The sequence below is a fragment of the Chiloscyllium plagiosum genome, unplaced genomic scaffold (genome assembly GCF_037043375.1).
Source record: "Chiloscyllium plagiosum isolate Xiang-an unplaced genomic scaffold, Cpla_swu_hap1 HiC_scaffold_29, whole genome shotgun sequence".
In the NCBI taxonomy this organism is placed as follows: domain Eukaryota; kingdom Metazoa; phylum Chordata; class Chondrichthyes; order Orectolobiformes; family Hemiscylliidae; genus Chiloscyllium; species Chiloscyllium plagiosum.
Window position 1 is genome coordinate 14,122,609 of NW_028270167.1, and position 25,353 is coordinate 14,147,961.

General features: G+C 40.6%; 1 protein-coding gene across 5 annotated transcripts in view; it reads right to left on the reverse strand.

Moving 5' to 3' along the window:
* The window catches only part of cadm1a (cell adhesion molecule 1a), a 402,038-nt gene that overhangs the window by 83,354 nt on the left and 293,331 nt on the right, over positions 1-25,353 (reverse strand). For 4 of the 5 annotated variants that reach the window (XM_043676690.2, XM_043676687.2, XM_043676691.2 and 1 more), the window contains exons 2-5: positions 24,973-24,993; positions 10,877-11,023; positions 6,077-6,229; positions 2,674-2,811 (exon numbers count right to left, since the gene is read on the reverse strand). In XM_043676690.2, the coding sequence (XP_043532625.1) occupies positions 2,674-2,811; positions 6,077-6,229; positions 10,877-11,023; positions 24,973-24,993 (459 nt within the window). The remainder of the gene's footprint in view (positions 1-2,673; positions 2,812-6,076; positions 6,230-10,876; positions 11,024-24,972; positions 24,994-25,353) is intronic. The other variant, XM_043676688.2, reaches the window with a different exon arrangement.

The following is a 25,353-nucleotide window of genomic DNA, read 5'->3' on the forward strand; positions in this document are numbered from 1 at the left end:
CAAATATGTTTTTGTCTCCAGGCAATCAGCTACCCTAGCTGCTAGGCCACACGCTACATTGTATCTTATTCAGAACACTTGGTGCTGTCAGGTAGTTCTGCTAGCTCTTAACCCTCTTAAAAGGTATGGTACACCCATATCTTCATAATATTGTATTTGCAGCATAACATCTACATTGACAACCCATGACTCGGTTTTATTTATTCAGTTAAACCGTATTTATACAATCAAGTTAGCTTCTAAATTTCCTAAGTACTTAACCTGTCTTTTGATTTGATCTAGTTTAAGTTGAATATTCACCTGCAGCAAGAATCAAAAGAACGGGAGTTGAAAACCCATACCTCCTTCCCACTCCAGACCAAGTTCCCGACTTTCACATTTACTTTATGATGCAGTGTGTTTCAGACTCCCTGAAAAATCCAACCTTCATTCACTTTCCCATCACTTGGCAGAAAAGAAATACCTGTGTATGTCCCACAGTTGCCCGCTAGTGTTTGTACAAAAACAGCAGAAGTAGGTTATTTGACCTGATAGAAGGCTTAAACGTCGATTATCCTGCTCCACGGATGTTGCCTGACCTGCTGTGCTTTCCCAGCGCCACACTCTCGACTCTGATCTCCAGCATCTGCAATCCTTTCTCTTATTTGGCTTCTACAGGCAATTCCAACATTCATTAAGATTGTGCAATAAGGCCTGTGCATCTTTCCATCCACATCCCAATCTACCTCCAATAAAGTTCTCTTCCCTTCTCCAAGAATCTATCAATTTTTACCTGAAAGATATTTTATGGACCACAGAAGATTGGTCAGGCCTCAGAAAAAATGCTCCTCAAAGACGGAATCCCTATCTTTTAAAAGTGTCCACTTGCTCTGGACTCCCTCCACAACGGAACTATCCATGTCCATGTCCATGTCCATCTTTCCAAGGCCATTTAAAATCTTACACACTTCAATTAAGTCACTACTCACTCTTCTGAACTCCAGCAGAAACAAACTCAGCCTGTCCAACCTATCTTCTTGAGACAAGCAGTTGGTTACAGGTATTAATCGAGTCAACCTTCACGGAATCTCCTGTCTTCAGCCAAAATACATTATAAGGACTGGAAAGTATAGCTGGGGGGCAAAAATAGAACGGAACCACACTTTGCAAATGAAATCAAGTTGAATGTTTTGCTCAAAGTGCACAGCAGCTTCAAAAAGGAATAATTAATTAAGTAACATAAACCAAAAAAGTAGAATTTTATTTTGCCCTATGCATTTAATCAGGGGAGACTGGGATCTTTGCTAGCAAGTGTGAATCTAGATGATGTGTTAAATTACTGAAGTTATATTTAAAAAAAAAAATTAGAACTGTAGTTTAAATCCACCATCCTCTGACATAGCTGCAGAATTCCACTATTAACTTAGCCAGTTTTTAATACAAAATATTTTCTTCAAAAGACATCAATACCGGAATCAAATAGGCCATTCGGCCCATCAATTCCACACCGAGCCTCCGAAGAGCATCCCACCCAGACGCAACCCCCTGCATTTCTCATGGCTGATCTGTACACCCTGGACACTATGGACAATTTAGCACAGCTAATTCATCTAACCTGCACACCTTAGGACTGTGGAAGGAAACTGGAACTGTGGGAGGAAACGCACAGACATGGGGAGAAAATGTAAACTTCACACAGACAGACACTAGAGGGTGAAATCAAACCCAGGTACCTGGCACATCCAATCCACTCTGCCACTCAATGAAACACTGGCTAATCTTGCATTTCTGACACCAGTTCCTGCGCCCCATGTTATTCTAAATATGTAGACATCTATCGATCTTGGCCTTCAACATACTCAATGACTGAGCCTCCATGAACACATGGTGGAGAATTCCAAAGATTCACAACACACTGAATGAAGAAATTCTTCCTGAACTCAGTCCTAATTGACCTGTCCCTTAATCAGAGACTGTGCCCTGATTCAAGACACAACAGCCAGGGATAACATTCCTCTCATTCTTCTAAACTCTAGGGAAATTAGGCCCAGTACATTTAATCTTTCCTCACAAGTCAAACCTTGCATTGCAGGAATTAGTTTGGTTGAATTTTGGCATATTCCCACTATGGCAAGTATATCCTTTCATTGGTCAGAAGAACAAAACCCAAGACAACACAACTGGTGCAGTTTCACCAAGGCCCTTTCAGTAAGGTATTGTTATGCCAATGCCTATATTGTCTTGTAATTAGATACATTGATCATTTGCCTTCTTAATTTGCTTGCCATACCTGCATGTTTATTTTCAATGAGATATGATCGGGGCATACAAGTACCTTCAAAGTTTATCTTTTCCTAGCCTCTCACCGTTTAAAGTATAAAAATGGAATAGAAGGACCACTTCATCAGGAGGAGAGAAATAGGACCTTCAAACAATTTCAAGTAGCCAACGAGAGGATTGAGTCAGGGCCTGATCTCCTGCCTTCTACCTATAAAGATGTCCTGAGGACTCAGCAACAAGAATTAGCACAGAAAGGGGTGAAGACATTGGAATGTGTTAAAAATATAAAACTTAGTGTTGATGATAATTAGCTAAACCCTACAACTGCTAGTTTGTATTTCGAGTTAGAACATATGTGATATGTTTACATTGACCAAAACTAATGACTATTGGCAATACAGAAAATGTCCAAACCTTGTATCTCTTCATCGCCTTTCAGCCACTTGATCTCAGCAGCTGGCTTGCTACCTGCGGTACTGCACGTGAATTCGACCTCCTCCCCTTCTCTCAGGACGTCCTTGTTTGCATCTATGATCGGAGTTTCTGGCGGAACTAACATTGAAAAGATACTTCAGACCATGCACAAAGCAGACAGCTCACTGGCACATCTGGACAGCCTCGCATATTTTGCCTTTGGTGGTTGGCAGAGGGGAAGATAAAGTTCAACATTTTGTTAATTTACAGTTTAGCATTAAGAATCTCATTGTCATGAATGCAAAGCTCAGACATCAAAGAGGTCGGATTGTCTGGGAATCAGACTGGTGATCAGATTCAACCACATTCAAGCAAGCACTCAGGCATTGTAACTGGTGCTGTACATTTTAATTTCAAAGCAAAATCATAAATAAACCCAGCTCTGATTCTTTTTAACGCAACTGTCTCTTCACATTATGAGTCAGTAACTACGCAACAACATTTCCACACATTTATAAGCATGCTGTTCTTCTGGCACCAAATTCAGGGACACCATAGCAGGTACTGTGTCTTCAGTCTCCCAGGTGCACAATTCTACTCATAAGACACTGTGGAAAAACAATAGCCTCGAAGCACTGTTCAAGGTAGAAAGCAATATCCCAGTAGCAACTGTACCCTATACTTTGTATGCCTGACATTTTCAAATATGACACTGAACAGTGATGGATGCACTAGATTGAAGACTCTCATTCTATGTATAGACAGATAGATGATAGACTCGTAATAATTTACAACCCGTGGCTGTGTAGCGTGTTAGTACCTGGCGATGATTTGCCATGAAGCTCTGGAAATCAATTCAATTGCTTTGTCGCAGGCTCTCGGTACAGCCCGATACTTTTTCAAAAAGAAAATTAAAACATGCACAACTTAATTGTTTCCTATACACGCACAGTTCATGAGAGTTCTACAATTAAATATCAGGTGTGCAGTGTGGAAAACATCAACTGCCAACTGAGTGATTCGTTCAGCAGTTTCAATGCTGGTTGTCTCAAACATTGAGCTACATTATACTTCTTTTGGTGCCTCCCAAATCCACCATTCAGAAGGACAAAGGCAGTCAGCTCCTAGGAGCACTAGTAACCTCACGTCCCCCTCAGTTATACATCTGAGGGGTTATGTAGTTATTCCTTCAAAAGTGTGGGTCAAAATCCTAGAATTTCCTACCCAGCAGCTCTGTGGGGATACCGGTGATAGGATGGTTCAAGGAGGCAGTGCATCGCTATCTTCCTGAGGGTCTCTACAAACGAACAGTAAGTGCTGCTCTTGCAGTAGGGCCCATGTACTAAAAACCATATTTGTTTATTGACTGACACTTCTCTCTCGTGCATGATGCAGCTTTCTGATCAGGTAGATTAATGGCTCAACAGTACTGACAAGAAAAGCAAATATACTTGACAGAAAATTACTAATGCAGATTGGTTTAGTGCATTAAAGGAGGTGGTGTGAAAATCCATTCTCGATGTCACATAACTTAGGCCTACAGGGAAAGCAAAATCCTTCCAATCCATGTTCTTGCAAACCTTTCAATGAATTAAGAATACAAGTGCTTAACAAAGTTCTATTTAATGTATGTGCTTTTGCAAATCTCTAGTGTACTGTACAATTTGTGGGATACTCTACTTTTGTCATCTGATCAGAGACTAAACAGGTTGGGACTCTACTCACTGGAGTCTTGAAGAATGAGAGGTGATCTTATTGAAACATATAGAAGTCTGAAGGGGCTCAAAGGGGTTCATGTTGAGAGCATGTTACTCCTTGTGGTAAAATCTAGGACTAAAGGGCAGAGTCTCAGAATAAAGGCATGGCAATTTAAGACTGAGATGAGAAAGACTTCTCTCAGGAGACTGAGTGTCTTTGGAACTCATTGCCATAGAGAGCTGTGGGGGCAAAGTCCTTGTATATTGTGAAGGCTGAGATTGATATATTCTTGATCAGATGGGGAAAATCAAGGGTCATGGGGAAAATGGGCAGTGTTTATCAAGTGCGTGCATCTACACAGATTTCTCACCACGGGGTCATGACAACTTTCAAAATTAAGTCACAGTAGAAAAATCTTTTAACATAACCAACACCGCTATCATTACCAACACTCAGAATTACAGGGATTCCTGAGGGGAGAGTTCCCCGGTTTCTACTGTAATTGTGTTCACTTTACTAACACGAATCCTGGCTAAGGTAACACTGAAGGAATGAAGCATCATTTGTCTCCAGATACAATACGATCGTGTGCTAAAGGCTTGCACAGGCATTTCCGGGGTCTATCTCAAGGTGCATGGCAGATGAAATAGTTGTTGGGTCCTATGACCTATAGGAAACCAAATGGCAAACATGACTAAAACACCATGCTAAACACTTTGCTCTTATTAAAAGCTCAGGTAAGTGAAAGCCTTTAATTTTTGGTAAATTTTGATGATCGTGAGAACGTAATGTAGAAAATGCAACATACTCTCATTTAGACCATCCACATCATGAAGTATTAACATGTAAGGAAGACTACCTGAACATGAAGTAAAGTCATGATAAAGTATATATGTAGGCACATGCATACATAAACTACATGATACGGTGCCCTCACTACTTAACACCAGCCCAATAACAGAATTCTCCTCTTGCAAGATTGTGCCATCTTCCCCACTGCCATCTAGAGCTGTGTAAACAACCGCAGATGCTGGGGGGGGGGGGGGGGGGGGGGGGGGGGGGTGCGCAGTGGGGGTGAGTGAGGTACATTGATGCATCGCATAACTCTTTCACACTGACATACCAATATGCCATAGCTGATAAATATTTTATTGTTCAGAGCATAACACTATAGCCCACAATAGATTGACAGCACAATCAATCAACGCACATCTGTGTTGATAAAATTGTGCTGCATTTACGAAGATTTTAGAACAAGTTGAACAAATAACAGATTCTTGGAAATTATTACATTGTAGTAAAATCTAATCAAGGACTTCGTTTCAAGAATGTTTAATGTTTGAAATGTTGGACATTGTACAGTTACAAAAAAACTTCATGCAAAAATGCAGAATTTGCAATTTTGCTGGAACCTTTCCTTAACACAAAACTATACATTCAAAAGATTTTAAACTTAACCCCAGACATTAGTTAAAATGTCTCTAACTGCTACTGACACCTTATGTTTCCAGGTTTGTATCTGTTCACTGATATATACAGAATCATATAGATTTATAAGGCAATGGGACATGTCCTACTGCTGATCCCACTGCAAAAAAAAAGGCAAGATTGGAGATCAATATAAAACACTGAGTTGTACAGAGATCTTGGATAAGGCTTGAAATATTGTACTGTTCCATTTCTCTGAGTTAGTGTTGTTACTCACCAAGAACTGTAATTGTAGCAAAGGCTTCCTGGGGAGGATCTGTGTAAAGCTGGCAGACATATTTCCCTTCATCTACTAAAGAGACATTTGACAACGAGACTCTTAACTCGCTGCTCGAAAAATTCACCAGCTGAAATCTGTTGTCTTTCAAAGCTGCAAGATAGAAAACAACAACATTTTACACATTAAAATGCAAGTCCGTGAAGGATAATTAAATTTTGAATAGATTTAATCATTAAACAAAATTTCAGTGACCAAATGAGGGAGAAGCACTTCAAAGGCTAAGGAACAGAATTATAAACAAAGGAATAAATAAAATGGAATTAAAAAAAACATAAAACTTCAAGAAACATCAGTTTGGAAGAAGGGCTCTACACAACTTGTCCAGCAGGTCTAGAGACTTGATATGACTTCTTTAATTTTTGTCATTAAGTGACCACTGACCCGGTTCCATTTTGTTTGCACTGTTCAAGCAACAGCACGCTGCTAAAGACATGTAGACTTCTGCCCCCACATGCCACAGTTACTTCTCTTCATAGAGGTGTAGGGTGAAGGTGTAAGGGGTACTGGACCTTTAAGAGAGTTAAAAGCTAGCAGAACTACCTGACACAGCACCAAGGTGTTCTGAACAAGGTAACAATGTAACATTTAGTTGAACAGCTAGATTGGCTGGGTTGCCTGGAAACAGAACAAAAGTTCAAATTCGGTCGATTAGTTTAAATTATGCCCCAAAATACCAAACTCCAATCAAGTTTGAATTTAGTATTTTGACAATATCAACACCAATTGAACGATCCGATGCTTTGGGGTATAAAGCTGAAAAAGAATTGAACAGCTCGAGGAGAAACTGCCAAAAGACCAACAGATGTAGGCGGCTGGTAAGAACTCTCTGAGAGGTACCTGTCTGGAGAAGGAGTTCGCACAGGAAAAAGATCAATACCGATCTAGAGAGCAAACCGACAGAGGAAGATCCCAAGCAAAGATTCGACAGCTGGCTGGTTTTGAAATTTGAATTTTTCTGTAAAGCTTAATTGGGGATTTTATTGGACAGGTATTGTAGAAGGGAAGGTAAGAGATAGATTTAGATAAATGAGTTGTAAATATGTGTTAATTGATTAATCTGTTAGACTTTAAAAAATTAAAGTTGCTAATTTTTGCTTTAAATACTGGCTTTTAGGGTAGTTCTTTGCCTCTCTATATTTAACAGATTACAGCAGGGGTTAAATCATTTCCGTGTTGCAGGTTTAAATTGGCTGGGGGGGGCGGGGGGGGTAGGTGGGTTCTCCATGTTGTAAGATGGGTCATGCAGCATGGAAGCAGACCGTTTGATCCAACTAGTCCATACTGACCATGTTCCCAAACCAAACTAGTCTCACTTGCCTGCATTTGGCCCATCTCCCTCCAAACCTTTCCTATTTGTGCACTTATCCAAACGTCTTTTAAATGTTGTAACTGTACCTTTCATTACCACCTCAATTCTATTGGTCATCATCATCACCCAAGTGCTGTACCCATAGTACAGGTCCCTTCCCATTGCGGCCTGGGATTGTTTTGAAATCATGTTCTGCCTATGTTGAAACTTGCATGTCCCGCGTGTTACTGTGAGAACAGGAAACCTTGCAGTTAATCTTGGTTAACAGCGGTCTTGTTTTTGGTGAACTTGTGGAGCCAGGATTGGTGATGGGATTACCCGAGTGCATCGCAAGTGTGTTACACAAACCCTGTCAATAGCCAAGCCGGACCTCGCCCTTCAGGTCACAGCAGAAAACATTCTCTTTGACCCTTCAGGATGCCATCAGCAACCATGACCTCAGCCAAGCCACTCAGACAGGGTTATAATCTATCCCCTCCCCCAAACTGGAGGATATCAGCTGGTAATGAAATGCTGGTGGCTCAGAAAAGGGTCCGAATGCACTACATGGCTCCAAAGATTGTTTTGGAGTAAATCATTATTTTAAATGAAACATATCAATTGCTTCAAGGAATCTAGTCAAATGCAGAAACTTAGCAAGTTAAAAAATCTGAAGAAAATGGTAATTAATATTAATTAATGGTAATTAATTATTGCTTGGCAATACATCTCCATAAACCTTGCTCTGCAGTCATCTTTATCACTGATGTGGAGACGCCGGTGTTGCATTGAGGTGGACAAAGTTAAAAACCGCATGATACCAGGTTATAGTCCAACCAGTTAATTTGGAAGTACTATAATCTGGTATTGAGTGATTTTTATCACTATCATTGAAATGGAGTAATCAAATGCGCTCCCTTTGCTCAAGAGAAAGCTACCAATAGGCTCTCTGACTCCATCTACCACACGCCAACATTCACCAGTCAGTATACAGATTGGGTTTCCTACAGTTCCTCAAAACCAACCGTACTGCTAACGTTGTGAATAGGGCCTGAGCACTGGGGTATACAAAATTAAAAATCTCACAACACCAGGTTATAGTCCAACAGGGTTTATGGAAGCACTAGCTTTCGGAGTGCTACTCCTTCATCAGGTGACTAATGAAGAACTAATGCACTTAACACAATGGACAATTTCCCATAGCCAATTCACCTGACCTGCATGTCTTTAGACTATGGGAGGAAACTGGATCACCCCGAGGAAACCCACACAGACATAGGGAGAACATGCAAACTCCACATAGTCGTCCAAGGCTGGAATTGAACCCCGGTCCCTGGCACTGTGAGACAGCAGTACTAACCAGTGAGCCACTGTGCAGTTCTCACATGAAATCCTGTTCCTTGTGGGCAAAAATACTATGCTCATGCATGCCACCTTTTTATTAAGGAGAAAGTTAAGGAGGCAGCCATTTTTATTGCATTCCCCATGACACCACCCTGATTAGACTCTAATGGTCTGGTTTGATTATAATCAGCAAAAAATGACAGTTCACAACTCCTGCTGCATTTCTATGCTAACAATGGTCACACCAATCAGCACCGACTTTTCAGGCTATGTAAATTAATATTTGTTTTCAAATTTTGGGTTTCTTGCACCCTGGTCCTGATGATTGCAAAACTAAAATCTTTGACTTTATGTCTCCTTTAAGCAATAATTTACCTAGTTCTACATGAATGATTTAAATTAGCATTCAGAGAATGCTGTGGACAGAGTTATTTCAGAATGCATAAGGATATCTGAAATGCTGAAGAATCCAACCTTTAAAAAAAATGCTGTTGCTGAGATCATTTCCACGCAAGCATAAACAGGAGATAGACAAAGCATGGGGATAACTGGTAAGAACCATGCAGTAGGTTTGAAATATATGCATTTCTCACTGCCTGTTATTCATTTGAACATTTTTATAGACAATAGTTATGATGCATTTGGCCGGGTTTAAACTTCTCGTAGATATTCAGTGCCCAGCTCATAGAATGGGGAAAAAAAATGCTCACCAGACATATCGCACATTTTTTAAATATTAAATTGCACGGAGTAAAATTGTACAGCAAACAGTAATCAAACTAAATACCTGTACTGAACAGACAAGATGCTAGTGCTAAATGATTCATTTCCTACTACTCTCTTGTAGCCATACTTAATCCAGTTGATTGAAAAATCTAACTCCTCAAATCTCCAGCACCCTAGCTGCTGGTCTTTAACCTATTCAATCCATTTCACAAAAAAACAACTGATGCTGAAAATCAGAAATTCTAGCACAAAGTGGCAGGAAAAACTCAGGCAGCATCTGGCAGAGAGAAACAGAGTTAAAATTTCAGGTCTGATGTGAAGGAAAACAGGATAACATTTCTGTGACAGACTTAAGTCAGCCAAAACAACATAAAACTTTCTGGGGACATACTGTACGCGTGCATGTAACAAAAGACTTCGGTCTCTCCCAGGACAGGTTGTCAATCTCAATTTTCAGTCAAACCCTTGCCTTCCAAATTGCAGAAATAGTCAATACACCAAAGGTTAACAATGACTGTCCATGTTGGAATAACAACACAGAGCATTTCACCCAACACGGCCATTAAAGGCTACACAGAAACCGGCACTTTCTCTACTACATCCAATCCCCTCAATGTAGCCTTCTATTCTTCATTCTTCTGCACTCCCTACCTCGATTTATTATAGCGTCCTTAAATTTTCAATACATGGTTTTAATCTCGCTTGCAATTGGAAACAGTCATACAGACTGGTTCAACCAGTTCATGCTGACCATGTTCCCAGACTGAATGAGTCCCACATATCTGCGCTTGGCCCATATATCTCCAAACATTTATGGATGTTACCATACATCTTTTAAACATTGTAATTGTTAATTGTACCTGCCTCCACCACTACCTCTGGTTCATTCCACACACAAACTATGTTGCCCCTCAACTCATTTTTATAACTTTCTCCCCTTACCTTAAAAATATGCCCCGTTCTTTCTTGAAAACCCCCACCCTAGGGGGAAAAAACACCTGCCATTCACTTTATTTATATCCCTCATGATTTTATAAGCCTCTAGAAGGTCACCCCTCAACCTCATATACTCTACATCGATGCCAACAAATCTTCTCATAATCTTAAAGGCCTCTATCTAATCACCCCTCAGCGTAATGTTCTCTAGTGAAAATGACCTGAAGCCTGATCAGCTCTTAGATGGACCAGAACATGCATGCCACAATGAGATTCATCATCCCGAAAAGATCAACTTCTTCAAGAAAAGAGGGAACACACACATACATAAATGTACAACCAGTATAGATCTTAAAAGCGAAAGCCACAACTTAGGATTCTTGAGGCTGAAGTAATGAAAAGACAAACATCAAATAATTATTGCAGGTGATTTGGAAACTTACGTCGAACTTCCCGGAAGTAAATAGTTTGCCGACTCGGATTCAACAGCTGGATCACGGAATCGTCATTGTTCTTCACTCGACAGCTGATGGTTGCCACCTCACCCTCCACCACCACCACATTGTCTGTCACCAGATTCTGTGTATCAGCTTCACAAATTAAAAGCAACCGTTAGAAATGCAATGAAGTGAAACAATGGTCTTCCCCGGTATCTGTGCGACAAACCAAGCAGGGGCAGAAACAGATTCTCAAAAGGTCCTGGGGATGCAAGGCAGGCCCTTCCAGGCTTGGAAGACCATATCTAGTTTTTTTTTAAAAGCTTTCATTCACCTGCATGAATTCAGGGGCATTTATTCCACTCAGACATGTTGAGTTGCCCTTGTGGTAACATCCCTACATCTGGGTCAGTAGGCCCAGATTGAAGTCAGAAAGTGTGGTGCTGGAAAAGCACAGCCTGTCAGGCAGCATCTGAGGTGCAGGAGAGTCAACATTTCCACCATAAGCTGTTCTGGTTAAAGTCCCACCTGCTCCATTGGTACGTAATAACATCTCTAAACCTGCTGAGAAAACATCTACATTCAGAAAACAACAGCTCCTGTGGTACGTTGTAATGTCCCTACCTCTGGATCAGGAGGATGAGTTTAAGCCCTACCTGCTCCAGAGGAGTGCGTCATACTGAACAGGTTAATTAGAGAAAAAAAAATCCACCTAGAAAATTTCAGCTCTGATACAAGGGCTCACACTATATCTCAGAGTCAGGTAAAAATTTCCTAAATTCTACTTTAAATCGGAGTTAGTTGGTGAGGCGGGGCCTTACAGTTTGGTTCACATCTGACTCAATCCTTGGAAGAAGCAATGCTGTTTGCTCAAGGTTAAAATTCTTAATGGCAGTAAAACATTTTTAGGAAGAGAAAAAAATTCTATTGGTTCTTGCTTGTCAGTTCAATCACATTACCATATTATACCCTCCAAACATGTGATTTAACACTGTTTAGAGGTGGATACCCACCACTGTAGCATAATACTACAGTAGTTTTCTTCAAACATGCCACTTCTGATGCCATTTTCAAACGCTAATTTTCAGTTTGGCATGTTGGACTACAATCAATTTTCTAATTCTGATGCTCCGTGTCAAAACCTTTTAGATCTTTCAGGTAAGATTTAGAATAGAAAAATAGATTCAAGTTTCCTTCATCTCTACCTCACAGCCAGCTTCAAGCATTACATTAAAAAGCAGACAGATCAAGATTGCAGTTTCGGGTATCGGCCATCTTGTGGCCTCAGTGCTCAATTTCAGCATCCAAGAGAAGAATTAACTATAAAGCATGCTGGGTATTTCCATGAACTCCTCCAGTGTAAGCTGTGAAACCTCTTCCACCTTTCTCCACATCCTTCAGGCACTGTGTGCAGAAACCCTTCAAACACACACTTTCAAAAGCCTGTTCTAAGCATACTACATTTCCAAAATATTTCTAAAATCTACACCAAGTCAAGGCTCCCTTCTCTGCTTTTGCAATCAGCTTTGGGCAATTTGGTATGTCAAAGTGTCAGTTACTGGCAAACACTTGGAATGAATCACCTTTCAGTCATGCAATACTCATTTCCTTTGCACAGCACACTCAGCCAGGTGGAATTGGACACGGTTCTAAATGTGGAGAAATGGGTGACTACAAATAATCTGAAGCGTTGGGTATAGGAAGTGACTAATTTATCACAGTCCTATTACCTCCGTGGTATATGACCTAATGCTATCACAAATTAAATTAACTGTACAGAAGGTTCCACCTTAAAGGAATAGAATGAATGTTATTTCTATTGATTGCCAATTACAAGAGCTAGTAAGTCACAATCATTGTAAGAGAATCAAGGTTTCTGGAAACTCAGTGGAGTAGGATCACAGTAAACACTCGACACCATAAGTTATTTACATTTCACAGAATTTTGTAACATAAACTTCGAGGTGAAAGTTAACAAACACAGATGCACATAGTTAGCGAATACTTCATACCTGCTGACTATCTGTTCAAATTGGGAGGTTCAAATGTCCTTGAGTAAGGATACTACATTTTACCAGAGGTGGTGAGCTAAGGTAGAATCTCTAGCCCACTGATTCAGGTGGATGTTAATAATCCTGTAATTTTGTTCCTGGGGAACTAAATTCCACATCACTTCCGCAGAACAGCATTACATTAAAAAAAAGTCAAGTTGTTGCTGTTCGTGGGTCCTCTCAGTCCACAAACTGACTACAGTGGTCACTTGTATATTAAGAGTACCACAGAATATAGTTTATTCAGTGTGGGAGTTTTAAAATTGAATTATCAGGGTGATGGACTGATCCTGTGATGCCTGGTCTAAATTTCACTGTGCCAGCACTAATATGGCACATGTGAGGCACTTTGTGTTAATACACTCCAAAAATACATTTATAATAGATTCAACCTGACAGGAGTGGAGTGGTTGTTTAAACATTATTTTACAGACAGCAAAATACATTCATTGGGCTGGATTTTACTGCTGTGTTGGGTACCTGCTGTGTTATTTCTGTTTGATTGCACTATTATACTGCTCATCAGGAATATAAAGGCTTTAGACCCAACTGTATTGTCTCCCTTCTACACCCCAATCCCCTCAACTCCATTGCAACTTGAACACCAGTTTTCAAATGTACAACTGACAAGGCTTTGCAGATTAAAATTCACAATTCATCAATGGCCAGGTTTCTTCAAGTTCTTCACTCAGAAGTTGGCAATTCAACATGAGCAGATGGCAACATGTTTCTGAAATCCCTTTTAGAGAGTTGTGACTGATTTAAACGGATAAGTATTTATGGAGGGTACAGGAAAACAAGTGGTTTGCCATCTTTTCTTTCCCCATCCTCTTCTGAAGACCTAGGGCAATACATGGAACCAATAATGAATCACAGCTAGAGATGACATTATCCCAGTTTGATGTTCCCTCACACACTCCTTCACTCAAGGACATAGAGCCAGGGGAAACCGTCTAGAATTTACAAATCTAGAGTGAGAATGTGGTGGATCTTCATCCTAGACCCCAAGGATCGGTCTTCGCTCTATTCATGTCTTGGCTAGCAGAAGTTGATCCATCACCTATCCAAATTATGAATTAAGCTCCAGTCGTTTTGGATTTTGGGTGATTTTTGCCTCTACTTAGCCAAGGAGTTCTGAAACCCAGTGTAGTTCATGCTATGGTTATTTTTGGACCAAGGCTATAAGAAAGAAGGAGGCGGCCATTTGGCAGCTTGAACCTACACTGCCATTCAATAGGGTAATTGCTGATCTGACATTCCTCATATCCATCTCCCTACATATTTCCCATAATCCTCAATTCCCAGACTGATCAATAATCTATGGATCTCAGTCTTAAACATACACAAGGACTCTGCGGCTAGGAGGTCCGAAGGAGAGGAAGTCCCTCCAAAGCAAATCAACACATTCGGATATTAAAGATATTATCTGCTGGGAGCCTCGAACTCCACACAGATTTACAATCATTTTATTTGGGTGAGATCATTATCTTCAACAGTTCTCAGTGTCACAGTATAAAACAGCTTAGTTCAACTTTATCTTTCATTTCTGAGGAGTTGCAAGCTTCAAGAATACAAATGTCATTCTGATGTCTGTGGAGCAAAGTACCACAAAGCCTAGCATTCATTTTCTTGCTCCTGGAATCAGGGACACATTGAAAGTTGGAATACTCTGCTTCCTCTTATTCATTCACGACATGAAGACATCACTGGCTAGACAGTGCCCATCCCTAATTGCCTAGAGAGCAGTTAAGAGTCATATTGCTGTGAGGCTGCAGTCACATGTAGGCCATAAGAGGTAAGGATGACGGTTTCCTTCCCTAAAGGGCATTAGTGAACCAGATGCGTTTTTTCTGACAATTGATCCATCAGACTCTAATTCTGGACTTTTATTGAATTCAAATTTCACCACTTGCCATAGCAGGATTTGAACCCGGGTCTATAGAACATTACCTGGATCTGTGTTAACTCCAGCCTCTGTGTCCTCACTTTCTCCTGGTCTCTGGGTTAACAGCCCAATGATAATACCAAGAGGCCAATATTATGTAACCACATAAGAATATTTACATTTGGACCCAGGAACAATTCATTGTTAGGACACATGCTAGTGTCCAACTTGACTGTCAGCTTGGATACTGGTCAAGCAAGTATGTGAAATAATCTGGATGTGGCCAACTCTAATGCCAGTTTGAGGCTAAACTCTGACATTACTTGCCATTGACAGATTTTGCAGCCACAATTTAGCAAAGTTTCATTGTACTGACAGTCAGTAAAGTTAGTCATTTCTGAGTAAGATTTGTGACAATTCCAATTCTAAGCATGGATACTTTTTTTTTAAAATTCTGAAACCTTTTATAGTTTGATTATCAGTTCAGGATTGTGATTGTGATCACCCATAGCTCAGGTTCAATACCAGTTGGTACTGCACAGACTGATTGTGAGTCATCTGTTTAAAGTCCAGAGAACTCTCAGCAAATATTTAGAATGACACACTGTCTGGGAGTCTCCTGACAGGCATTTTAACATGAGACGACACAGAGATGGCCTCACGATATCTGTTGAGCTATCTAATAAATCTGAATTGCAATCATTATGTTCAAGGCTCATTCCCTTCAGTCTAGCTGGTAAAAGAAGCAATTCATATTCTTCATTAATTACATTTCCATTAAGATTGAGGCTTGAGAAACTTTGTGGAATTGAAGAGATGCCAAACAGTGAGGCTGAATGAATTGTGAATCAGACTCATTACAATGGGAACTGCTTCTCAGTAATTTAACAAAAGCAAGTGTCACCCAAGCATTCGTGCTATACACAGAATATATCAATGCAAACTCATGACACAAACACCAGTCAACCTGGCTCACTGGGAAGGGGGACTCCAATTTTAATTTTTTTAATCAATTCATGGGATGAGGGTGTCACTAGCGAGGGCCAGAAATTATTGCCCATCCTGTGGGCAGTTAAGAGTTAACCAGTTAATCAGATGTTGTCCAGACCAGATAAGAATGGCTGCTGCCTTTCCTAAAGGACATTAATGAACCAGATGTTTTTTTCCCCCCCCAACAATTGATTCATGGTCATTAGACTTTTAATTCCAGATTTTTATTGAATTAGTCTGCTGTGACGGGATTCGAATCCAGGTCCTCAGAACATGACCTTGGTCTCTGGATTAACATCCTAGCGATAATGCTACCAGACCATCACCTCCCTGAACTGAAAGGAAGGAACGGGTTTCCCTATGTCAGAAATATTTATATCCGTGAATAAACACTCCACGCTGAGCTTCAACTGTTACATCCATTAAAAAGAAAAATCAGCTTGTATGAGATTATTCCAGATAACACTCAAAATGTACTGGATGTTGCCATGATTTTGGAAAGCCAAGTTGGGGGTGGGGGGCTGGGTGGAGCAGGGAGGGGAGTCTTCTGCATTCAGATGGGGGAAGCTTGGAGACAGGAAAGGCAAGTGATTAGGTAGCAAGATGCCAAGGCCAGGCTCCTCATCCTGCCTCCATGTTTGGGATCAAGCGGGAAAGAGATGCAGTTTCCTGCACTGTCAGTGCACCCCCTCACCCACTGTCTCTGATTTCTGGGGTGGCACATGAGAAAAGGTTAAATCAATTAGGATTATATTTCCTGGCCTTCAGAAAAATAAGCGTTGGGGAAACTTCTAGAAACTCAAAAAGCTAACAGGACAAGACCAGGCTGATATGGTAAGGATGTTGCCAATGACTAAAAAGTCCAGAACCATGGGTCACAGTGTTAGGATATTGGAGTGAACCATTTCGGACTGAGGAGGAGGAGAGTGGAGAGGCTGTGGATTTCACCACCACAGAAAGCAGCTGAGGCCATAACATTGTATGATTTCAAGAAGGAGTTGGATATAGCAGCAGAGGCTAAAAGGATCAAAAGAACAGTGGGAGGAAAGCAGGGACAAGGGACTGAGTTGGATGATTAGCCATGATCATGATGAATGATGGGTCAGGCTTGAAGGGCCAAACAGTCTATTCCTGCTGCTATTTTCTATGATTGACTAGCAGCAGATGGGCTTGTGGTTGTGTGGCATTCCCGATAGCTCCAATGCTGCACACAGTTGGACTCTTCTTCATGGGCTGGTCAGGGTGGGGTTGTCATGAATACCTAATCAAAAATTGAGGGGTAGGAGGGTGTCGAGTTGGAGTTGACAGCCCATCTCTGCTTTTGACCTCCGCTTCCTCCTCCCCAAAAATCCTAGACTGAGGAACCCAGCACCATCCCTCTCCCAAACCCCTACATCTCTCACCTTGTCCTGTGTCCTCCATTGTCCTGGGACTTGAGGGGGTCAGGACTGCTCTACCAGCAGCAGCCACAGTTTCCATTGTGGCGCTGCTGAGCACAAAAGCTACTGACTTCTGTTGGGTCAGCAGTTCCTGCAGGGAGGAATCTCTGCTCCCAGAATCTTGATTCCCACAGAAAGACCTGCCAGAGGCATCACCACTGACTGGTCGGTGTGGAGTTTGATTGGCTGCCCCATGAAGGGGCAGAGTGGGTCTCCCAACAGACGGGTTGCCTGGTCACCTGTTGCGACCCCTGATGCCCCGAGATGCCGCCTGAAGTCAAAGAATTAAGCTAGTATAGGATTGTTAGTGGAATTGCTACTGCATGCACTCATGATAGTTAGGATACAATGATTATCAGTTATATTCGTTGCTGCAACACTACTTTGCTTTCAAAATAGACGCAGAAACGTACACATCCAGCAAAACATTGACTGAAGACATAAAAAAAATGCTGATTAAATCCCTATTGCTTCAACTTGAAGGACGTTTTCAGAATTTGAAAAAAGTATACAATATTGGGGAACTTATTTGTCTGCTAGCCATTATGCCATACAAAAGTAATCACCTCAGTTGTCTGCTTTCAATTGAAAAAAAAAGGAAAATTAATAAGTAATTCTATAAAAACTGTCGAAGGGTGGAGACTTTTCAAACCCTTCATTTGCTTTCTTCATTACTGAATAGATTATGCGAACCAACCAAATAAATCAGGATCCAATGGATTATCAAGATAGATCAGGGTCAACTACAGAGATGCAGTAAAGGTAATAACCAGTAGAGGGCAGTTCATTGCACACCCTGACCCCGCACACTTCCTTTTTGTTCCAAGCAAAACAAATGCTATGAAAATCCTAGACGAATTTTAAACATATACACAAATGCATTTGCTGAGACCCTCTTTCTATAGCATGCAAAGAAACGTGCAAACTGTAGGAAAAATGGAACAGGCAAAAGGTCAAATAAAAGAACTGTTAGAAAAGTTTAAAAAGAACAATTGAAAAAGTATTCAGCTCTTCCAGCTGTGAACAAATCCATCTGCAAGATCAAAGCTGGTCTCTTTCTGGTTCACTGGTACCATTAAGTTTAAATGAGATTTTGGCCACAGCTTTTATCCTGATGGTTGGAGACAGTCTCTGCTTTAAACTCTTTTATTACCCGGCAGTAATTGGATCATTCACCCCAATCTGAATTCATCACCTCCAGCCAAATTGCAGAGATTTCAAATTTGGACGACCGGCTGAAGAACTGTATTCAAATTAAAATTCATGTGCACAAGCCAGGCAAGTCCCTTCTCAGCGTCTTTACTGACATCTATGAGAGGATCAGGGCTCTTAGGAATTTTAAATGGGATGGGATTTTGGGGTTAGGGAGTGGGAGTCAGAGACACAAACGGCATCTCCTGGCAATTCAATTAAATGCAATTTAAATATTAAGCTTTCAATAGAAAATTTAGAAACCAGCTTTAGCAACACTGTCATGGTCAGAAACCAAGAACACAAAGATGATCCTAACTGGTTCAGATCTTCAAGCGAATCAGGAAAAAGCAGAGGTTATCCTTAAAAGAGGGTTTAGCATGTAACATGGTGGCAAGCACATTTTTCTGATTGAAGGAGCATTCTACTTGCAATTGTTCCAATCGAAGTTTTACACTATGGAGAAAAGGAGGATGTTGGCTGTGTAAAAACAGCTGTTTAACGTGAACATGAAGTACAAACAAACTTGCATTTCTATAGCACTTTACCTCTTGAAACAAAACCCAAAAGTGTCAGGGAAACTCAAAAGTCCAGGCAGGATCTGTGCAGAGAGAAAAAGTGTTAAATGCTTTGAGCCCAATATGAATCTTCCCCACCACTCCCATTGCCCATTTCATCTTCTGAAATCCTTGAACTAGAAACATTTACTCTGCCTCTTTCTCCATGAATGCTGACAGACCGGTTGAGTTTCTCTAGCACTTTGGGTTTTTTACTTCGGATCTCAGCATCCACAATAATTTGCTTTTATTTGAGACCTTATCTCTTGACTTGGATTTTCACTTTGCTGAGACAGTTTCTTATCTAAGCTCTTATTGTTCATGGACTGGAAGTTCCAGTTCAGAGATATCAACAAACACTCGAGCTATATATGGGCTTTAAAATTGTTTTGCTAAAACCATGAACGATGGAAGCTTGCAGTGCAGAAGGAAGCTATTCAGGCCTTCATATATCTAAAACAAGTCTGTTCCCACTATTTGGCCAAAGCAGCGAATCATCCTCTGCTTTAAGTATTTCCTTTGCTCTTCAAAGTGACAATGGTCATCCTTTGTCCCAACTGTTGCTTGAAGCTAATCACTACAATTGAATCACTCACTGCTGAATGAAGGTACTCCTTGTTCTTTAAAGTTGATGACATAGAACATAGAACAATACAGCGCAGAACAGGTCCTTTGGCTCTCGATGTTGCACCGACCTGTGAACTAATCTAAGCCCGTTCCTCTGCACTATGCAATTATCATCCATGTGCTTATCCAAGGACTGTTTAAATGCTCTTAATGTGGCTGAGTTAACTATATTGGCAGGCAGGGCATTCGATGCCCTCATCACTCTGTGAAGAACCTGCCTCTGACAACTGTCTTAAATCTACACTCAATTTGCAGCTATGCCCCCTCGTACAAGCTGACGTCATCATCCTAGGAAAAAGACACATTGTCCACTCTATCTAATCCTCTGATCATCTTGTATGTCTGTATTAAATCCCCTCTTAGCCTTCTTATCTCCAATGAGAACAAACCCCAAGTCCTTCACCCCTTCGTCATAAGACTTCCCCTCCAAACCAGGCAACATCCTGGTAAATCTCCTCTGCACCTTTTTCAATGCTTCCACATCCTTCCTGTAATGAGGCGACCAGAACTGTACACAATATTCCAAGTGAGACCGCACTAGCATCCTTCATGGTTTCCCCAACTGATCATCCTCTGCTTTTTCACTTGAACAAAACCTTCTCAAATTTTCAAAACATTTCTTAATTTTCTCTGCTCCTGAGGAAGTACCCAGTATTGTTGATCTCATCAGACACAAATTACTTAACATTCCTAACATCATGCTGAAAATATACAGAATTGTCCTCTATCCTCAAAAAGAGAAAGCTGGAGCTTCCGCAGCGATTATCAATCTCTTTGGCACTTATCATTCACCTTCAAGGAAGAAAGCAATATCAGTGGAACATCTCCCGATGTTAGCATCATTCCCAAGTAGGGCAGAGCACAGTTAGGTATGGAGTACAGCTCCAATGACTCTGCCCTCATTTCTTACACCAGCTATTCTGTGACCCAGTCACATTGGGTTCTTGCCAAATTAGGAACAATTTTAGGCTTCTGGCCAAAGCCCATCATGAAGTGGATTAAAACTCATTTCACATGGGATCCTTACAGATAGACAAAGAGACCTTGGATTTGATGCCAATTCCCAGAAGTGAATGCCATGTGTCTAAATCACTATGGCTTTGACATCTGTTCCCGGGGGAACTTAGATTGGCACACGGTACTTGAAAAATTACCCTAATCTTCTTGCTCACATGCTCTATTCCTATTTATAAAGTACAAAATGCTGCTGGCTGTTTTATGAGGTGGAGGAAGGCCAAAATCTCTCAGCCTGTGAGGAGGAGCTGTCCTGCTGATGCCATCCTGGAGATCACAGCACCCAGCAAGAGGGTTCGCCCCCAAACTCATAAAAAGGCACCACTATGTCTCAGACACCCCATGGCCAGAACTGGCCAGGGTTCTAGCAGGCAGACTGCAGCCTGATCAGCAAACCAGGCACCAGCAACCCTAAGCTACATTCTCGGAACTTCCTCAACAAATTCTATCAAATACAAAATTAAAAACATGAAAGAAAAATAAACATTTTAACAGTTGCTTCATTTTTCAGTCTGGAATTTAGCCCTTCAAAGTACTATATTCTAATTCTGAGAGCACAGGAGTAATATTTTAACTTGCTTTCTATGGAAGGCCCTACAGAACTCAACTCACATTTTAACATTTATTCTTTTGGGAATCAATGTTTCACATAAGGTTGTTTCACTGAAAGTTGTATTTTTCAGAACTACAATCACAACTTTAAGTGAGGACTTCCTGTATTCCAGGTGTCCGAGTCCAGCCGATTTTTCATGAACCAAACACATTTTTTGTTCCACTTTCTCCCTGAAGATATTTGTATTTCGTTTCCGCTGGCAATTGTAAACAAGGAGAAACATTCAAAATGTCTACTGTTCCTTCATCTTTGTTCCTGAGCACTGGGCTTTTTCTCAGATATTATTTTAGTATTTTTTTAGCAAGTTCTCAATTTGCTTGCCGGCCTCATAATACTCTTTCATCTTTCATCCCTATTTGTATGCTATACATCACGAATCTCTCCACAATTGCTTGCTTTGTAAGTTAAGCCTTGTAAAACTTCCACACAATTTAGTCTCTTCCTTCTCGATATCTTATTCCGTGGTTCATTCATCAAGCTGCTCTGAAAGGAAATGTTAAAGCACCTCTTCGAGATGGCTCAGGGAATCCCTAATGGACTTTACCTATAAGCCTCTCTTGATTTGTCCCGGAGATCGTACTCCGTGGTAGTCTGGAATATAAAACTCTTACAGACAGTTTAATTTAAATTATTACCTTCATTTACCAATTACATCAAATGTTACACTATAATAGAGATACCTACAAGCCACGCTCGAGCTAAAACCTTTAGGCAAAAGTGAGGATTGCAGATGCTGGAAACCAGAGTTTAGATTAGAGTGGTGCTGGAAAGGCACAGCAGGTCAGGCGGCATCCGAGGAGCAGGACAATCGATGTTTTGGGCAAAAGCCCTTCATCAGGAATCAACCTTTCTAAAACCTTTAGCAGAATAGTGGTGCCACTTCTTACCCCTAGGAGCTCTCTCAGGCTACTCCCCTTATTGCTGCAAACAAGCGGTCTTTATACAGAATTTGGTATTGAGCTAACAAAAAAAAAACACCGCATGTTCTTAATCAGATAAGCAGCAAATAAAATGGCAAAAGTTTGTAGAGGAATAGAAACTCATTGACAGGTTTGAGTACGCTTGAATAATTAAGCTTCATGGTCAAAGTTTGAAACCCTGATCAGGCCAGGCCAAATGCCTTTAGATAGATTTGCTCTCTTTTAACAGCACGTCAAAACGAGAGACTAGTCTAAACTATGTGAAAAGGTCATGAGGTAACATGCTCAGCTAACATGCCCAGTAACATTGTCCTACATCTTTTATACATGTTAGATTCTCAAAATGCAATTCCCGGATCTCGAGCTACAGGGAACAACACACAAATATTCAATCCATAACAAGCAAGTGTACACTCAAATCAGACCACAAAGAGTTAATCTTTCCACCAGCTTCTGTCCTGTCGGTTCCGCTTTCTCAGCTAGTGTCCCTTGAACACTTAGGTCAGTGAATGTAATTTACAGAGGAATGTTTTTTCTCTCTCATGTATGAGCATCTTCCAACTTTCTTACTATCTCAGTTTCAGCCTGTGTGTTTTCCTAGCTTGTAAGGGTAATGAACAGTCACATTCCAAAACAGTCAAGATTAGGGAGCTGAGCTTCATAAATTCAAATCTGCTCAGTGTGGTACACATGAAAACATATCAGGATTGTTCTAATATGTGCGTATTCCACTCAGCTTATTAAATTAAAAGTTCTTTTTCTATTGAGTATGAGCTTTGTTAGGAATCTTCAATATAAACTAGAAATTCAGTTATCCAACATTCAATGGTAAAATATGCACAGCTTCTATCTCTCGGGGTGAAAAGGAAGTACTGCCACACTTTCCACAAGTGAACAAATGTTATCAGCTTATTTACACCGATCCATTGGCACTAAGAACAGATAAGTCACGCAGCATCTGAGGAGGAGAGTTGATGTTTCAGAATTCCTGATGAAGGGCTTTTGCCAGAAACATTGATTCTCCTGCTCCTTAGATACTGCCTGATCTGTAGTTTTGCAGCACCACACTCTTGACTCTAATCTCCAGCATCTGCAGTCCTCACTTTCCCCAATAAGAACAGACATCCTTAATTCTTCTGAACAAAGCTCCATGAATACCATGAAGAATTTTGCAGCTGGAAGAAATGACAGAAGGGGTGAGCTTATAAAATGTTTATAAAATCATGAGGGGTATAGATAAGTTGAATGGCAGGTGGCTTCTTCATTGGGTGAGGGTTGTCAAGACTACGTGGCATATTTTTAAGGCGAGAGGAGAAAGATTTAAAAAGACATGGGGCAACCTTTTGTTTACACAGTGGTGTGGTTCATGTGTGGAATGAACTTTCAGAGGAAGTGGTGGATGGGAGTACAGTTACAATGTTTAGAAGACATTTAGATAAATATATGAATAAGAAAGGTTTGGAGGGATATAGGCCAAGTGCAGGCAGGAAGCAGTAGTTTAGTTTGGGATTATGGACTGGTTGGAATGAAAGGTCTGTTTCCATGCTGTATGACTCCATAAACACTGGTGGGTCAGGGCAGAGGGTCATGGGTGAAAAAGTTAAAATTGAGGCACTGCTCAACTGGGATCTAATGCAGATGTCGGAGCAACGTTTCAACAAATCTGCATGATGTGCCATGAAACAGTTTATAGGCGAGTCTTGGTGATTCTCGTGCCAAGTTGCATGCCATGGTAGCAGTCCAATGAGTCTGATTTATATTTTCAGCAGAACAAACAAGACCATGCAATGCAGCATTTTTCTCTTTAACTTCCTTATCCAACCTTACCCAGTCATGCAAAACAAAGGGAAACTGTTCTCCTTAAAACAAAAATCTTTTAAGAATGGCAGCTTTAAATGAAGTCACTGAAAAAAAAAATTCTCTATGTGCATTGCAAAGCAGCTTCCCATACAATGAACAAAGGGGAACTTGGTCATCAGAACACTGCAAGCAGTTACCATAACACCCGCATAAATCTTCATCTTATAACAATGAGTACATCATATTTGTCCAAAAAAGCAGGCAGAACATTCTATCCACTCTGCATTATCCATTCAGATTCAGTTGCCTCATTGTTCTAATACATGCACAGTTACAAAACGTGTCTTCCAGTCAGCTGCAGATAATTCCCAAGCTTTTCACTACACGCAATCCAAGCAGAACATTATGGCGTTCACCGAGCAACCTAATACATCTCAAACCAAGGCATGCTTTAGAAATGCAAGTTATGTTGCAAACTGCTCATGTTTAAAATGGAAAGGAGGCACAGTATGCATGAGAAGTTCCAGTCTGCTAATGAGATCCCATGGTAATCATTGGAGCGCAGTTTTTGATCTAAGATTTGCTTAAGAAGCCCTTAGATTATAATGTCCATGGGTAAAAACCCATTTCAAGTTTCTATTAGCGAGATTTAGATTCAACCTTAGCTTCAATACGATCTACAATTCTAGCAGAGAATATTAGATCTGAGGAAGTTCAGGTTCCAAAATAAGTAATTAATCTTTGAATTTTGAATTATTCCATAACTTACCATTGGTGGACAAAGACAATATCAAAATGCAAGGAAACTTAAATGACACTACCAATATTTGCATTTTTATATCCCCATTACAAGACCCTAATTGCCAATTTAAAGCAGACACTCAAAATTAATCATTATTACAGGCATTGGTGTAGTAGCTGGCCATCCAATCATTACCCTCTTCCCCTGTTAAAGGGATACCCATGTGAAACAGAGAAGAGTACAAGCTTATGAAATGCATTTGTTCTTCTCTACCTTCGATTTCTTGTGCAGCCCCTGTGAGAACATAGCGGTTTGGGTAGAGGTGGAGGAAAAAGAAGACAAAAGAAAAACAAGTTTAGAAGTCAGCATTGGCCATGTGTGTTTAAAACTCTTACAAAAATAAGCAATCAGAAGAACATAAATAATACTTAAATTACTGATAACCTGTGGAGGGGAAAACTTGGAGGAGAGAGTGTAAGCAATGCAGTCATTAACCTGATATGGTTCACAGTGTGTACTTAGTACATCCATTCAGCTCCAAGACCAGACAGCTAATGAAGCCCAACAGAGGCTCTTACTTTCCCTCTCCCTTAAAGCCAAACCTGCACCAAGATGTTTTGTTAAGAAAGTTAGGGAATTTAACATTTTGACATG